The sequence below is a fragment of the Equus przewalskii genome, chromosome 17, assembly GCF_037783145.1.
Source record: "Equus przewalskii isolate Varuska chromosome 17, EquPr2, whole genome shotgun sequence".
Classification (NCBI taxonomy): Eukaryota; Metazoa; Chordata; class Mammalia; order Perissodactyla; family Equidae; genus Equus; species Equus przewalskii.
In genome coordinates, this window is record NC_091847.1 from 71,880,330 (window position 1) to 71,898,226 (window position 17,897).

The 17,897-nt window shown below is 39.0% G+C and overlaps 1 protein-coding gene across 3 annotated transcripts in view; it reads right to left on the minus strand.

Annotated features, from left to right (window-relative positions):
• Positions 1-906: 906 nt before the first annotated feature.
• Positions 907-17,897, minus strand: part of ANKRD44 (ankyrin repeat domain 44) — a 348,643-nt gene continuing 331,652 nt past the window's right edge. For all 3 annotated transcript variants that reach the window (XM_070580487.1, XM_070580486.1, XM_070580483.1), the window contains one exon: positions 907-1,307. In XM_070580487.1, coding sequence (XP_070436588.1) covers positions 1,291-1,307 — 17 coding nt within the window. In that variant the 3' untranslated portion in view covers positions 907-1,290. The remainder of the gene's footprint in view (positions 1,308-17,897) is intronic.

The window sequence follows — 17,897 nt, forward strand, 5'->3', positions numbered from 1 at the left end:
CTTTTTTGCTGAGGAAGCCTGGTCCTGAGCTCACATCCATGCCCATCTTCCTCTACGTTATATGTGGGACGCCTACCACAGCATGGCTTGCCAAGCGGTGCCATGTCTGCACCTGGGATCCGAACTGACGAACCCCCAGGCTGCTGAAGTGGATTGTGCGAATTAACTGCTGCGCCACCGGGCGGGCCCCAAATCTAACACATTTAATCACATGGTTTCTACGCTAAATTGTATTTCAAGTTCCAACCGAGACTATCAGAAACGTATCTAATTCTCCCCCATTTCACCCCATTCCAAAATCCCAGCAGAGACCATTCCTCTTTTCCCCCAGGCTCTATACTAGAACTTTCAAGCTAATTCTTGGGGAACTGGGGACAAAATTTTTATCTACGGTGGTGGATGAGGTAGTGATGGACCCTGTGGGAGGGTAACAACACACTCCATGGGAACCACCTGCTGACTGGGGATTGGGCAATTGGATTACAGTGGCACTGATAGCATGCTAGGCACTGGAGGGCACACCTCTCAGGACACACAAGCTGCAGCTTTCTTCTGGAGCAGAGAGTCAGAGGTGGCAACAACTGTTGTGCACATAAGTGCCTTTAACTTATAGGGACAATTGCAAAAGTTGACAATCTGTTTAATCATATATGAATGGTACCTTTCCTACCTCTTAGTTTTAATGGATACGACTTAAAAAGGAAGTATTTTTTACTTCAAAGATATATGAATATTTCTTTTATAGTATGTTTTAAAACTAACTCACCATCATGATATTTGACAAATATTTTGGCTAGGAGAACCAGAGTAGGGACATATACAGTCTCTTATTCTAGAAATCAAGATAGAGACTGGCAAGTAATTAAGCCAAACATTTTCTCTCTCGCTCAATTTATTGACCAGATACGTTAGGGCAAGGAGTACACTTGGAAAGGAGTTAAGACAGTCTCTCTGGATGAAGCAGACATGAAATGAGCAAGGTTCACAGAGTGATACAAAGAAGAAAGTAGTCAGTTCTCTTTGGCACTGGGGGTGGGGGTTGGAGAGAGGAGGATGGTGGAGAGGCTTCTGTGAGTGTGCCTGTGAAGGGAGACACCCTCCCATGTTTGCCCCGCAGAGAGTGTGTCATGCACAAAGCCGAGAGATCACCTGCCGGGCCAGGAATCTGCAGTTAGGTGGGGCTGGGCTGGCAGACAGGATGTGAGATGGGATGTGGCAGGAGGTGAGTCTGGAGGCTGCAGACCATCCAGGACTTACATGCTAATAATGTCTTGCATTTTAGTCCATCCGTCAGAATCCCCTGGAAACTTAAAAAAAAACATTATTAGTTATTCTTAGTCCTATTACAAACTCGTTTTTTAAAAAGTTTTGCAACTTATTGTTAATAATTCAAACAGAAAGTTATAAGATGAAATGTCAAAGTTGCTGTCTCCACCTCCACACCTCATCACTTAATCTTACTCACCCGTGGAATGCTTTTCCCCTGATAGAATATACTACAAAAATATCTCAGCAATACGTTTCTTTAAAATTTAGTTGAGGTTTGTAAAATCAGAAAAAGCTCTGTCATATCCTCAGGAGTCTGGTATTTTTTTTTCCTAGTGTTGTGCACACACACATGTAATACATAAAAGTCACTTGTCAGTTATGGAACTTGGTATTTTAAAAATATTGCTTTACAGAGTTTTCCAAACCCATACAAATGTGGAGAAAATAATATAGTGTACTTCTATATTCTAATCATCCAGCTACAACAATTTTAGTAACATTTTCCTTTCTTAATTTTACGCTCTAGGCTCCCCTTTTGTGCTGAAGTTTTAAACAAACCCTGACTGAATACTATTTCACTAATAAACCCATTTATATCCTTCACAGATAAATATTTTTAATACATCCACAATACCATTATCATACAAAGCAAAATTAACACTTCCTTAATATCATGTAATATTCATTCTGTGTGCAGTTTTCTCCATTATCTCAAAAAATGTCTTTTACTTTTATTCGTTTGGATTAGGATCCGAATAAGATCTACATATTGCATTGATTTGAGACGCAATTTGTGTCATTTACTAAGTTTCTATCTTTACTTGCATCCATTTCTGGATTTGCTTCCCCTTCCCATGGTCTTTCTAGATAGACTCATCATGTACCAATACAACATTGTTTCAATTATGCAGATTTACAATATGTTTTAATATTTCGTGGGAATTTCCCCACCCTCAGTTCTTTTCTTAGAGCTTTTCTGACTATTCTTTTTGTTAGGACTTTTGGATAAACTTTGTAATCAACTCATCTAGATTCAGGAAAAAAAAATCTGATGGTAATTTTATTAAACTTATAAATTGATTTAGGGAGAGTTTACATCTTTATGATGTAAATCTTCCTGTTCAAAAATTAATATATCTTTTTATCTTTTTAAATCTATTTTTGTGTCATCAGTAATATTTCATAGTTTTTCTTATATAGATTTTATGCATTTCTTATTAAGTTTATGCCCCAGTATTATATTTTTGCTCTTCTAAATAGGGTCCGCTCTTCCATTATTTCTTCTATCTGCTTATTGTTTGTTTATATGAGGACATTGACTTCTTTATATTAATTTTATATCCTGCTTCTTTACTAAATAATCTTATAATTTCTACTAATTTTTCCATTTATTTTTTGTTTTCCAGATATATAATCACATTATTTGCAAAGAGAGAGAGTTTTTTGTCTTCCTTCCAACTCTTGTGCAATTAAATGATTCCTCATGTCTAATTGCATTGGCTAATGCTTCTGTTTCCAATGTCAAATATACTGGATGTGGTGGTCATCTTTGTCTTCTTCCCACTTTTAGTAATGTTTTCCCATGAAGTAAGAAGCTGGCCTATGGGCTGAAGCACCCCTCAATTCCTATTTAGTTGAGTATTTTTAACATGAATGGATGTTGAGTTTTATCAAATGCCTTTCTGGCATTTATGAAGGCAATAATCTGATTTTTCTCCTTAGCTTTATTACCATGATGAATCATATTAATTGATGTCCTATTATGGAACCACTCTTGTATTCTTGGAATATACTTTGTAAATATATATTATTTTTAAAATATGCTGTTGGTTTTCTCCTAATATTTAAGATTTTTTACATCTCACATGTGGGATTGGTTTTCTTTCTTTCCTGGTGCTCTGGACAAGGTTACGTAGCATTGGGATGATCTCATCTTCTATGGTTTGATAGAATTCCCCTACCTTTTTTTTTTCTTTAATGCAGAGTCCTCAGCTCTACCCCAGTTCTCTAGTGTGTGGGCCCAGAAAAAAAAAAATTGAAGGCCCTCCCCTCCCACACCCACTCCTGGTGATACTCTTCCACAGATTTTGCATTTTGGAACCACCGTAGGGTATGAAGATGCTAAATCCTTTAAGAAATGATTATAATATTAACACCAAATCTGACCATAAAAAGGAAATTATAGACCAATCTCACTTATTCTGTGAATAATCTAAACAGCACTGAATTATGCACTTTAAATAGATGAATTTTATGTTATGTGAGCTATATCTCATTAAAGCTTTTTTTTTTTAAAGATTACTGTAGCATGATTGCTAGATATCTCACTTAGGGCACTGAATGGCTGATGGTGCCTGTCACTAATATTGGGAATAAAGGAAGACAAACGGATTTGGAAGGAAAGCTACTGAATGCAGTTTCAGACAGGCTGTACATAGTAATTAAAGCTACAGAAGAGGATAAAGTTACACAGGATGGAGACAAGCACATAAAGTTGTAAAATCTAGAGCATATTCACTCTCCAGCATATTATCCTGAAATTCTATACGAAAATAAATTGAGCTTCCAAACTTTTTAATATGAGCTGAAATTTCCCTTTGCTTTCCTTTTTATTGTTTAAAGCATACATGATTAGTTTATCGCAGCCAATATTCAATTTAATGTTAACTTGAATTTAATCCAAGGGTGATCATCAGATACTAAAAGAATAAGAAAGTTTAACTATTTTTAAAACCTTTATCTGGAAATTAATGTTAAAAAGAGTCACCTTCTGACACCACTGAGAAGAAAAAACATCTCCTCTATGACTGGCTTCCCTCTGAAGGTTTATGAAAGTTTGACCTGTATGTAGGAGAATGGATGTGATCGAATAGGGTACACATTAATTAAGATGAATGAGGGTAAGTCAGGTGAAAACCCAACCTCACAACGAGCTGGGCAAACAGTGGAGGATAACTTGTCTCGTGGAGCTGATGCTTTTGTCATTTTTGTTGGTTAAGGCTTCAAATTGACTTCTCACAAGGAGGCTGCAAGCAGATTCTCTAGCAAATTGGTATCCTGGGGAGAGCCAGGTACTTTGAAAACTTCTAATTAGGAGAAGTTAAAGGTTATATAAGCTTAGCTGCCAAATTGACTGCGTAACCTTAAAAGCCAAACAGAATCTACCTTCCTGTCCTTCCTTTTCCCCCTTAGCCAAGACATGGTCTAGAAATAAATTCTAAAATGCAAACAGAAACTTCTGTGATAATTCAGGTCTAAGAACTAGAAGGGAGCTTGTTAGTTACATTTTAACAGACTGATAACTATCCCAAGTCTTTTTATCTAAGCACCCATAGTCACACGTAGTCCCACATTTGGCTTCAGTTTCAACAAATCCAGAGAGGACAAAAACATTCAGTAAGCTACATTGTATCCACACAACTTCTGTCTCCTACGCGTGTCTGCTTGTTTGAAAGCAGGATAATTGCAGCCTGGAATCACAGATTCTATTGCCCGTAGAAACATCTAATCAAGACCACTACCATGGATACTGCCCAATTTTAGAAATAAAGTTATTCCTAAAAAAACCAAAAAGCCTGGAGATCATATATTTAATAAAAGTTATTTTAGCAATTGTGGTTTAGAAAATATTCCTAACCCAATTTTCACCTGTCTTTACCAGCCTGTAGATACAAATGTGGTCACAGCATAGCTATGCTTAAGTTACAGTGGATCTAACTTCCATCCTCTTTAAACAGGAGCTATTTTTTTCCAAAATGATCCTGGTTATTTCTGGGAGTCCCCAATCAATTGCCTTCCCCACATTCACAAACCAATTGCTCAGTTTTCATCACTATACGGCATCATTCATTCATTCACTTAATATGTACACCGTGTGTGAGGGGACACAGTAGAATCTTACAGACGTTTCTGTCCTGGCTGTCTTGGGGGCCATGGTATTTTTCCTGATTTGCTCTAGTTCACATTCGTCAACATTCATTGCTAACAAGCAGCTGGAAGAAATTTTTACCACTGCCTCTGCTGAGGAAGTCCACCGTGAAACACTTGATCACGAAGGTGCTAAGAATTCTGTCTCCCAATGTCCCCAAAGCCTCCGACCTTATGTGTTAGAAGAATGCTGGATTCCACGAGGAGCCAGAGAAAATGGCCCTTCTCAATTCTGTTTCACTGTTTGACATCTGGGCCCCAAAGCAGGGCTGCTTCATGAAAAAAAGTTTTCTGTAGCTCTAGGGGCTCAAAACCAGTCCAAGAGGCTCAGTGTCACGTGCTCATCTCCACCATCCTCATCATCCCTCTCTTCTTTCCTCACCCCGGTTACCAAACTAAAGCACCAGGCCTGCCAATGAGAGCAAACATTTACTAGGTGTTGGTGGCTGTGTTCGCATTAGGTGTGTCTGAACCCCAACTGAAATGGCCTGCTGCATTATGTAGCATACTTCAAAAGCTCGGCCAGCAATGTAGCATATAAAATGCAACCACTTGAAGACTTTGCCCAGAGCTATGGGAAAAAAGCACATAGCTTGTCAGTGAACTTTGGTCCATTCTTTAGCCTTCCCAAAGTACAGGCTGATATGGGCAGATGTTGGTGTAGAGTGCTTTAATTATTTGACAGTAGATATGAATAAAAGGGACCTTGAGGTTGTCTAGAGCTGGGTGTGGTACTGGGTTGAAAGTAGGAATTGCAAACGGCTTGGTATGGTTGTCTCTAGAAGATCCAAAGCAAAGTGGGAAACGTGGTCACAAAAAGAATTCAAACCTAAAATATTGAGAAATTGTGTTGTCAGGAAGAACATGTGGCAACTTCTAAGGGCAACAAAACAAAAACAAACAAACAAACAAACAAAAGTCAGACACCAGACCAATCAGAAACGGTTACTGAGGGGTCTGCTCTGGGAAGGCTGAGGATGAATGAAAATAAATTCAACTGCACGGAGTCTGACCCGCCATGTGGCTGAGCATCCGCTGGAGCCTTGAGTATTCTAAGGACGGTCTAATTCAAAAGTCTCTAAACTACTGTAAAGAAGAATCCAACACAGGGCTATGAAGTCGATAACACCTGACACCAGAAACTATTTATTACTGGAGTGTGGAGCAGGCAGCTCAAATTTTGAAATTTCTGGTATTTTGCTCAGTTTCATTCTTTCCATCATTTAAATAACCTCAGAAGGAAGTACTTAAAATCATTAAAGTCTTCTAAGACCCAAGAATAGGTAAATCCTCAGCCTAGGACTTGAAAAAGTAGCAATTAGTTATTATTTTTACTTTAAAAATGTTTTTAAAAGGCAATACAGGGGCCAGCCTGGTGGCACAGCCGTTAAGTTCGCACGATCTGCTTTGGTGGCCGGGGGTTCACCGGTTCAGATCCCGGGTGTGTACCCACGCACCACTTATCAAGCCATGCTGTGGCAGGCATCCCACATGTAAAGTAGAAGAAGATGGGCATGGATGTTAGCTTAGGACCAATCTTCCTCAGGAAAAAAAAGAGGAAGATTGGCAGTGGATGTTAGCTCAGGGCTAATCTTCCTCAAAAAAGAAATTTTTTTAAAAGGCAATATATATTTGTTATAAATAATTTTTTTAAATACAGGAGTAAATATACGAGATTAAAAAAGGTGTTTTCCTCTCCTATCTCCATTCCCACTCCCCAGAGGCAGCCACTGTTAAATTCGCAGTATATCCTTGTCTTTCTCCTAAGTATATACCTCTTCTATCTAGCTTATGGAATCATACTATGTAAACTGTTCTACAATTTGGCTTTCATCACTAAATAATTTAAATTGGATACCTTTGCATGTCAGTAAATAAAGGGCTATCTCCTTTTTTAAAAGTCCTGTATATATTGATGTAATATTATTTATTTATCCAATCCCCTATTGATGGAAATTTGGATTATTTCCAATTTTTTATTATTACAAATACTGCTGCAATTAACATCCTTATACATTCATATCTATACACTTAAGCAAGCATTCTGGTAGACAAACCCCTGGAAATGGAATTGCTTGGTCAGATAGTATATGCATTTAGAATTTTGACAAGTATCCCCCAAATTACCCCTAAAATGTTTGCACTAATTTCCACTCCCACCCGTGATGACCAAGCATGCCTGTTTTTCTACCTGCTCCCGCACTTTGTCTTCAGGTATTGACTAGTGAAAGCGGAGAATGTGTCTCTCACTTCAAAAAGAAATGGCAATGAAGCCTTTGCCTCATACTCTTAAGTTTCCTTTATTTTCTCTTTACTTTTCATAACTGAAGGTTAGTTCTAAGAGAGGAAAAAAGGAATATGCTTGTTTGGTTTTCAGGATGTTCCTCAAAGATACAAGCACCCTCCAAGTTGTGAAAACCTATCTTATCAGCACCTACACCTTACAGATAAGCTGCTCATCTAGGCGGAAAATGTAAACACCCTGAGGCAGGAAGATGCTCCCTTTCAGATCCTAGAGATGGAAAGATAATTCTGCATGTCTCCTTATGACTCCTCATTCACTCATTCATTTACTCATGTATGCATGAATCCATGTGTTAGTTCCAGCTTGCATTCAAGCATTCACCCAATATTTACCCTAAGTCTGAAAAGTTCTCGGTACCATGCTAATCATTGTTGCTACAGGATGAAATACAGTCTCTGCCTTCAAGAAGGTCACAGTCTAGCTTAATGGAAAAGACAGCAAAGGAAAGCAAGTTACAATAGAGCGGGAAAGTGCTGCTTTCAGGTTAGTGCAGGGCGCCCCACAAACGATGGAGTAGAACGCATTACTCAGGATGAGGACTGCAGAGAGGATGAGGAATATGGTCCTGGGAGGGCCAGGCAACTATCGAATCTAGTCCAGTCAGGGAAGAAGTGAGGAAAAGGCCAGGACGGGGTACCTTGAAGGGAAATCTTTGACTAGGAGTTATGTTAGCAGCAGAAAGTTGCATTTTGTAAATATAGTTTCATTTTACTATTAGTTTTTTAATGAAAATTCTTGAGGCAAAGAAATCCTGAGAAAAAAGAACAAAGCTGGAGGCATCACAATCCCTGACTTCAAAATATACTACAAAGCTATAGTAATCACAACAGCATGGGACTGGCACAAAAACAGACACACAGAGCAATGGAAGAGAATTGAAAGCCCAGAAATAAAACCACACATCTACGGACAGCTAAGTTTCACAAAAGGAGCCAAGAACATACAGTGGAGAAAGCGAAGTCTCTTCAATAAATGGTGTTGGGAAAACTGGCAGCCACGTGTAAAAGAATGAAAGTAGACCATTATCTTACACCACACACAAAAATTAACTCAAAATGGATTAAAGACTCGAATGTAAGACCTGAAACCATGAAACTTCTAGAAGAAAACATAGGCAGTACACTCTTTGACATCTGTCTTAGCAGCATCTTTTTGAATACCATGTCTACTCAGGCAAGGGAAACAAAAGAAAAAATAAACAAATGGGACTGCATCAGACTAAAAAGCTTCTGCAAGGGAAAGGAACCCATCAACAAAACGAAAAGACAACCTGCCATCTCAAAGAAAATATTTGCAAACCATATATCCAATAAGGAGTTAATTTCCAAAATATATAAAGAACTCATACAACTCAACAACAGAAAAACAAACAACGCAATAAAAAAATGTGCAAAGGATATGAACAGACATTTTTCCAAAGAAGATATATAGATGGCCAACAGGCACATGAAAAGATGTTCAACATCACTAATTATTAGAGAAATGCAAATCAAAACTACAAGGAGATATCACCTTACACTGGTCAGAATGATTATAATTACCGAGACAAAAAATAGCAAATGTTGGAAAGGATGTGGAGAAAAGGGAACCCTCATACACTGCTGGTGGGAATGCAAACTGGTGCAGCCACTGTGGAAAACAGTATGGAGATTTCTAAAAAAATTAAAAATAGAAATACCATACAATCCAGCTATCCCACTACTGGGTATTTATCCAAAGAACATGAAATCAGCAATACAAAGAGATTTATGCACCCCTATGTTCACGGCAGCATTATTTACAATAGCCAAGACATGGAAGAAACCCAAGTGCCCATCAACTGATAAATGGATAAAGAAGATGTAGTACACACACACACACACACACACACACACTGGAATACTACTCAGCCATAAAAAGACAAGATTGTCCCATTTACAACAACATGGATGGATCTTGAGGGTATTTTGTTAAGCAAAATAAGTCAGACAGAGAGAGAAAAACACCAAATGATTTCACTCATATGTGGAAAATAAACAAACACATGGATAAGGAGCACAGAGGGGAAGAGGGGAGGGAGGGCAAAAGGGGTAAAGGGGCACACGTATATGGTGATGGATGAAAAGTAGATCTTGGTGGTGAGCATGATGCAGTATACAGAAACTGACATATAATAATGTATACCTGAAATTACACATTGTTATAAACCATTATGACCTCAATAAAATAATTTAAAAAAAAATTCTTGAGTCAAAGAAATCTCAACTTTGACTTTGCTGAACCGAGGGGAAATGGAAAAGATAAGGAGATTTTTATCCCATCTTTTAAAACTGGCAGGAAGCTCAGTGCCTGTGTTCCTGTGGGTCAGTGAGGCTGAACTGTTTCATCTTGTTGATCTACGTGAGCCCTATGGAGAAGGGGTAGGTATAGGAAGCCAAGAGGGTGAGAGTCAGAATCAGCTCGAGGATTAACAGTAATACCATTTTCTGTCGTTTATCCTGAGTATGAAATTTATCCTAAGTCAGAGCTGTGGACAAATATGTTTGTTGATAATTTATAAGAATCGAACTGGAAAAACCTAAACGTCTGCCCATAGAAGGTAAATTAAATGGATGATGGTAAGTCTATGAAATGGAAAAACACACAGCCATTAAAATAGTATTTTCCAAAAACTATATGGTAAGGTAGGAAAATTTTTATAACAATAAGTCAGAAAAGGAGTATACAAAGTATATATACAGTATGAAACCACCTTCATAGTGACATTACATTTGATATATTTGTGTATATTTTTCTCTCTGTGCACAGGCACACACACACACACACACACACACACAATTGCACTTACATACACTTATACACAGATATCTATTTATGTTTTCTGTCAGTCAGGCTAAGTTAATCTATGCTTCAGTAACAAACTGAAAATTGCCACAAGATTATTTCTCCCTCATGCTGCCTTCCATGCTGGGTCACCAAGGTTGCTGTATTCTTCATAGACACTCTGGAACCCACAAAGATGACAGAGGTTCCATCTTGAGACAAGTTTCCACAATTGCAGAAGCATGAGTGGGCTCTTCAACCTTCTGCCCAGAAGTGACACAAATCCTTTCTGCTCATTTTCATTGGCTGAAGGAAGTCATATGACCTCTTCTGAGTTCAACAGGATGGGGAAGGGCAGCAAGGATTTGTGAACAATATTACAGCCCATAGATTATAGGCCACATCTATATATCTAAAATACTATGGGGAAAGGGTAGGGATGGGGAAGAAAGTCACTAAAAGAAGTGGTTATCACAGGGTGGTGAGAATATAAATAATTTAAATTTTTTTCTATATGGTTTTCAATACTTCCCAATTTTGTAAACAAACACATATTCTACTTTTTGTTTTCTTGGTTTACCTAAGTAATACATTAACATATTCTGCAAATAACTGAAACACCATGGAAGTATAGAGGGAAGTGAGACTCCTTTCATGCCGCCTCACTGGAGTCCCCCACCCTCTCACCCGCTCCCAGAAGGAATCTCGGTTTACAGTGTGGTATATATCCTTCAGGACTGTCTTCGTATATACATTCACAAACATAAATATGAATATACATGAATTGATTTCACAAGAGAAAAAAGTTAAAGGAGCATGTAAATTAGTCAATATGCATACTATTTTAATAAACTATTTTCTTATAGAAAATGCATAATGCAACCGTACCAGTTCAGTGTCCTTAACCACCCCTCTCAACGTGTGAACTTATCTGCAGGCGATCCATGCTGCCGACTTCTCTGCATTTCCTTTCCTTCTAGTCTTTTCGGCTTCCTGCCCCTGTCTTACCCGTCCTCCTTGGCTGACTTTTTACTTGGGAGCTTCTACAGACTCCATATTTTTACTTCCCTGGCTCCCTGACCCTCACTGGAGGCAAGGGCTTCAATGTCCCTATTTTCCCGTGGCCCCACAGCTTCTAGCCAGCACTGTGTGCTCACAGCCGTGGCTCCAAGGTCACCAGCCCAGCCATTCACCTACCTGGGATAAGTGTGTGTGGGGAGATTTTTGGCCTTAATCGACAAGACCACAAACCATGTGGAGCCTCAGCTAGCTATGCTCAAGGGAACTTGGACTATTGACTCTCATGGTGCGGTGTTGGCATTTGGTGGCTTAAAAAAGCATATTCTATATTATGCTTTTAATTTGGAAAATAAATAAGCTTACTGTTTTTACATTAGAAACTTTAAAAGTAAAACTTGCAGATGAGAGTACCATAGTAATGTTAACAATAGGAGAAACTGGGTGTGGGGTATCTAGGAACTCTCTGTAACTACTGCAATTTTTCTGTAAGTCTAAAACTCTTCTAAATTTAAAAGTTTATTTTTTTAAAAAAAAACCCTACAGCTTACAAAATCTTATTGACTGGAGGGGATACTCAGAAATCACAGAGATGCCCAATCAGAGATACAGTCTCTAAGAAGCTATGTAGGAAACCCAAATATATACCCTGCTGGCAAACATTACATAGACTAAAAATTCAGAAATAATCAGAAAAGGAATCTGAACTGGAATATACATTGATAGAGGGAAATTCCAATTGTGAGCTAGCAAAGGAATGGAATTTAGATTCAGAGGATAGGTTTCTATAATTTAATGTATTACTTATATCTAATTACTCCCAAAAGAGATACAAAAATTGCTTATAACAAAACCTCACATTCAGTGGAATAGTTAAGAATATTGGAAAAAGGCAGAACATCATTTTTCAAAGTATGTTTCATAGAATGGGAACAGGTGTTATGTGAAAAATAAGGTTCTGTGCTCAAATAAGCTTGAGAAATGCTTAAACAAAATGGCAGAGAATTTCCTCCTCTCGGCACTTTGCGGAGGCTTTACCTGCTAATGAACATGGTGAACAAAGAAGAGGAGAGGGTGTGTGCAAGCCTCTGAAGGCAGGGTCCTTTCTGCCATGATGGAAATGGGCTATCAATTGATAGCCACGTTTGGCTGCTGAGCACTTAAAATGTGGCTAATGTGACTGAGGAACAGAATTTTTTGTTTTATTCAATGTGAATTTAAATAACCACATGTGGCTACTGGCTACGATATTGGATAGTGCAGAATTTGAGCATCCCAGGGATCAAACTTCCAAAGAACACATTTTGGGAAACATTTAGATAGAGCACCTGTTCTCAAACTTTTGGTCTCAGGATCTCTTGACACTCTTAAAAATCAGTGAGGACCCCAAAGAGCTTTTGTTTATGCGCGTTATATCAATTGATATTAACCACATTAGAAAATTAACTCTGAGAGATTTAAAAAAATATTTATTCATTAATTCATTTAAAAATACTGTCAGCCCGGCCTGGCAGCATAGTGGTTAAGTTTGCCTTCTCTGCTTTGGCAGTCCGGAGTTCGCAGGTTCAGATCCTGGGCACGGACCTACACACCACTCATCAAGCCATGCTGGGCAGCAGCCCACATACAAAATAGAGGAAGATTGGCACAGATGTTAGCTTAGGGACAATCTTCCTTAAGTAAAAAGAGGATGAATGGCAATGGAGGTTAGCTCAGGGCCAATCTTCGTCACTCAAACCCCCCCAAAAAACCAAAAAAAATCCCACAATTGAAATAAAGACTTCAAAAAAAATAAGTAAATAAAACCAAAAATACTGTCATTTGCTTTTCTTGAAAACACTTCACTTCATTTATTTTCAAAATTACTCCAAATACGCATGTTTGAGTAAGCATAGTTCATCTCCTCAGTTGTATTTTCAAGTAAAAGTGGTGTTCCATGAGAAAGCAGCTAATTCAGCCAGCAGCTCAGAATCGCAGTACTCAAACCACGGTACTTCATGTGCAGCATGAGTGCTTTATGCCTGCTTTCGTTTCTTCAAGGACTGAGGTTTAATAAAATTGATAATTCTTACTGCACCATTATTTTTTTTTACTGCAAGTGTGTGACAGTGCAGAATACGGTGACAGCTGGTTACAGTTCCAATACACTGATACTTGTGCTAGGGCACCAGCAGTTTTATACACTATAAAACTTGCTTTTGCACCATGAGTGAAGAAGACAATTAGTCTTAGAATTATTATGAATAGTTTTTGACCTCATGAACCCTTTGAAAGTGTCCCTGGACTGTCAAGGATCTGCAGACCACATTTTGAGAAAAGCTGATAGAGAAAAAGAGTAAGGTGGGGGAGGCTGGCTGGGAGGGGATAAAATCCAGGGACCTGGGCCTTTAACTGAGATTGATGGGAGAACGGGGAGTGTCCGACTGTGTATTATACACACTTAGGTTACAGGAACAGGGAGAGGTCTAAATGGAATCCATCTTTGGAAGTGGGTAGTTGTAGCAAATAAAAAGGGGGTACCAATCACTATAGCCCCACGAATGTGACTGTCATTAATTATTTATTTAAGAACAACTTAGTATAAATTAGTTAACATGGGGTTCCCGGAGCTAATTCTTTACATTTGATATAATCTGGATAATGAAACAAGGGAGAGAGAGAACACCATTTTCTTTAGTATTGGACTACAAAATGTGGTACTTTAATTTTGTACGGCCCAGAACTCATTTCAAAACATGACCAAATTCTTTCCCACAGTCCTTCTTGAGTTTCCACTTTCTGACTTCCTTCCTGTCTTATAACTCAGGACAGGATTTAGTTTTCCTTCCCACCCTGTGGACTTCATTTCCATCAGACATGTCGCTCTGTCTCCACATCACACTTGATTTCTCCCCTCCCTTTCAATGTGAGCTTTGGGGTTCACATTGTGAATGATTTCTCCCACCTCCCATCCGCCCTTTCCCCTCTCCCCTGTCCAGCAGGCAGAATACCATAACATGTGATGAGAGAAGGGAGACAAAGTTCATTTAATCAGAGGCTGATTCTGTACACCTTTGACTCCTCCCTCATTGCATGGCAAAGTTCTCTCGTTACTTAGTGATTTACAGCGTTGAGACTTTTAATAAAAAAAGGCTTCGCTTGGAGAGTTATTGATGACAGGAACATAATTTAACAATAAAAGAATAACTTGTTTTCTTATAACACTTACCCTGAAAGAATTCCAATATGCTCTAGAAATATTACCCAGTTCTCTCTAATTCCCACAGCAAGCACCCTTGTCTTCTATTTTATAAGTGGAAGGGGGATTTCCGGTACCTTGCTTCCAGTAGGAAGATACAGGCTGAGTGTTCCCAAGCACGGACAGGCAGGAAAACCTCTCCCCTCCCCCACCGCAGCCCCTGCAGCTTCGGCAGTGTAACCCTTTGCCTTCTGTGGCTGGGATAAAGCACACTGATTTATAACTGGCCCCTCAGGGCTCCTGCTCTGCAGCTGACCCATATTCTTGGATCCTGAAGGGTTAACAGCTTGGGTTGCTGTTTAAAAAAGAAGGAAAGAAAAGGGGGGGAAAAGTGCAATTATGTTGGTTTTCTCAAAATGGGGGAGGGGGAGTGCTCAAATAAGGAAAATATTTCAGAAACATGACACCAGTCCCTGATTTAAATTGGTACAAACTGTATCTTTAAAATGAGCTACACAGATAAATGTATGCAATAAACAATGTAGGACTCAATTTCATACGATGGCAACAAAAGCTGAGCCTACAATAGAATTATCTATATTGAAAAACAAATTCCACAGATAAAAGCGCTAAAATAAAGAATCTGAAAAATAATTCTCACAGTTTTATGTTGTTTCCTATACCAAGACAATAGCAATTTAAAAGATTTATCCCAAGAGGAAAAGTAACTAACGAAGAATAGAAAAGACCAAATGTAGAAATAGAGTAGGTTGACTGAGAATATTTGATTTCTTCAAGGATACTACTGAAATTGCTCCCAGGAACTGGTCCCACAAAGAGCCGTGGGCTGGAAAAGTGGAAAACCAGGGAGTATGTGTCTTACTATAGAGATAACTGTGACTGCATCATCTTTTTTTCCCTGCGCGTGATGGTGTAGAATATAGTGACTACCAGTAAGATACCAGTATACTAACATGATTTGTGCTAGGGCACCAGAGGTTTCACCCACTATAAAACTTGCCTTGGATACTCCGGACTGCCCTGCTCGGTGGGGGAGGAGCGTAAAGGAAGATGATCCACAGCCTGACTCAGTGACGTTAAACTGCTGCACCTGCCCCAATAAGAGACACGCTCTGAAGAATATCCCCTTCTCAGATCTCTGAACACATCTCACTCATTTGGCACTTGGACCCGGATACCATCCTTTGGACTCGCCTGGCCACTGATCTCACAGCTTATTTCACTCTTAAGCTTTTGCCTTGTCTTTCTCTTAGCATCACGTTAATAGCTATCCTCTTGACTACCACATATTTTCCTCACGTTGATTACTGTCCTTCCATTCTGAGCTCTCGCCCAGGCCTTTGGCCTATATTCCAACCTGTGGGCAGTTCTTTCATCAGCTGACCTGGCCTCAAGGACCACTAGTGCTTGAGCATTCCACAAAGTGACACCATCTGGACATATTAATTTATGCTATGCATTAACAATTATAATTAATTAATGCTATGCGTTAATGTTAACTTGGAAACCTGGGGCATTTTCTTGGAAAGGGCCAGATATGACGTACTCATACACATGTGCCAGTCACACATCCACTTATTAAGTCACCCAGGCACCGTCTTAAGTACTGAAATCAACACGAAGTAGAAAAGGAGGCAATAGATGTATGTAAGCTAAATAAATCCTAGGGCTCCACGTGGCTTAGTCTGTGTGTGAGAAACACAATCTAGTTTCCAAGTAGTAATTAAAAATATACTTCAATATTTATTTGTTTTCTCAAAGAATATTAAAGTGGTTCCAACTCAGTTCCCCATAGTTAGAGATTTTGATTACCCAGAGGCTCTCATATGTTAATCCCCGCAAAACCTTTGCAGCCCTGGTGACAACACTCCCTTTCTTGATAGATTTAGCAGCTTTCTATAGGTCCTTATGTTTTTCTTCTGCCTTTTTATCCTTGTTTTTAAACCATCCCTTGTTCTTCCACCCAGAAAAGATCAAAACTGTCCTTTGGCATGTGGCAGGCAGGAGGTGGGGAGTGAGAAGCATAGACACAAGAATATTTCATCTTCATCACACATGTAATCAGATAATTACAATGGAAAGTGATATGATCAACACTGCTATTGGCACATTCAGGGTGCTTGGAAACATGGAGGAAGAAACAATTATTTCTGCCTTTTGTTTTTAAATTAAAGTTTAGGAAACACTTGAGAAGAGGCGACATTTGTCGTGGGTCTGAAAAGTTGAGTTCAAGAGGTATAAAAGGGGAGGAGTCATTTAAGTAGAACTAACATGAATAAAGGCAGGAGTATACGAAAGGGGCAGACTTGAGTCCTTCCAAAATGTCTATAGTTTGTGTGGATGAGTGGTGCAAGAGATGATAAATGAAGACGACGAGATGAGGCAGATGCTTTTTCAGGCTAAAGAGTTTGAACTTTTAAAAACATATAGTTTTTGGCAGCAATTTTGAAAAAAGATTGAAGAAGAGCAAGAATGTAGGCAAGGAGATTAGTTAGGATGCTATTGCAGTAATGGAAGTATCCTATGATGAAGGTCTGAAATAGGAGTAGTGGGTAAGAAAATGAGCTAATTGATCCAAAAGACAATTAAAAGGCACAGAAGGAACGGGACTTCATAACCAATTGGATAAGAGAGCAAAGGAGAGGGAGTCCAGGATGTCTGTTTGGTTTTCAGCTTGGGGACACAGGATGAATTCTGGTGCTACTGAATATGATGGCTACTCTAGGTCATTCAAGAGAGAGAGGAAATGTATTTGAGTATCTATGGAACAACAGACTGGTGGAGCTAGTTGTGCACACAGCGCTTGAAAGAGTTCTGAGCTATGGACAACACTGGCTACGTGACTTCTAACACCACCCTGGAGTGATGAGTGGCAACCTTAATTCTGAAAGTCTCCGGTGAAGGGACTTTACAATCCATCCTGTTTTAACCACCTCTACATGTACTGCACATTTTTCAGATAACTTTTCATGATCCTAAACTTGTCATGCTGTGGTTAAAGCCTATTTATTTTCTTGGTCAGAGGAGGAAGGGCATATCTCCTTAAACTCTTCTGTCTGGAGGAAATTCTTCTTATGGTGGAAGGACTAATGGTCCAGTCAGCCTTAACCATGTTTATTCCCAAGCATACGCATATGCCTAGTTCACCACTTCAGATGCTGCAGGCTGTTGGCAGTTACTCTGTTGACTAATGGATCTAGTCTAAGAATAAAAAATGTCAGAACTGGAAGGATATGAGAAACTACGGATTCAAATCTCCATATTTTACAGTTGAAGAAACCTTTAAGGTAAGTTCAGTTCCTCTCACTTTTCCTAAAAGCATGTACCGTTCAATTCTTAATATGTCTGTGGTTTTTATTGGAGCATCTCCAAGTTTTC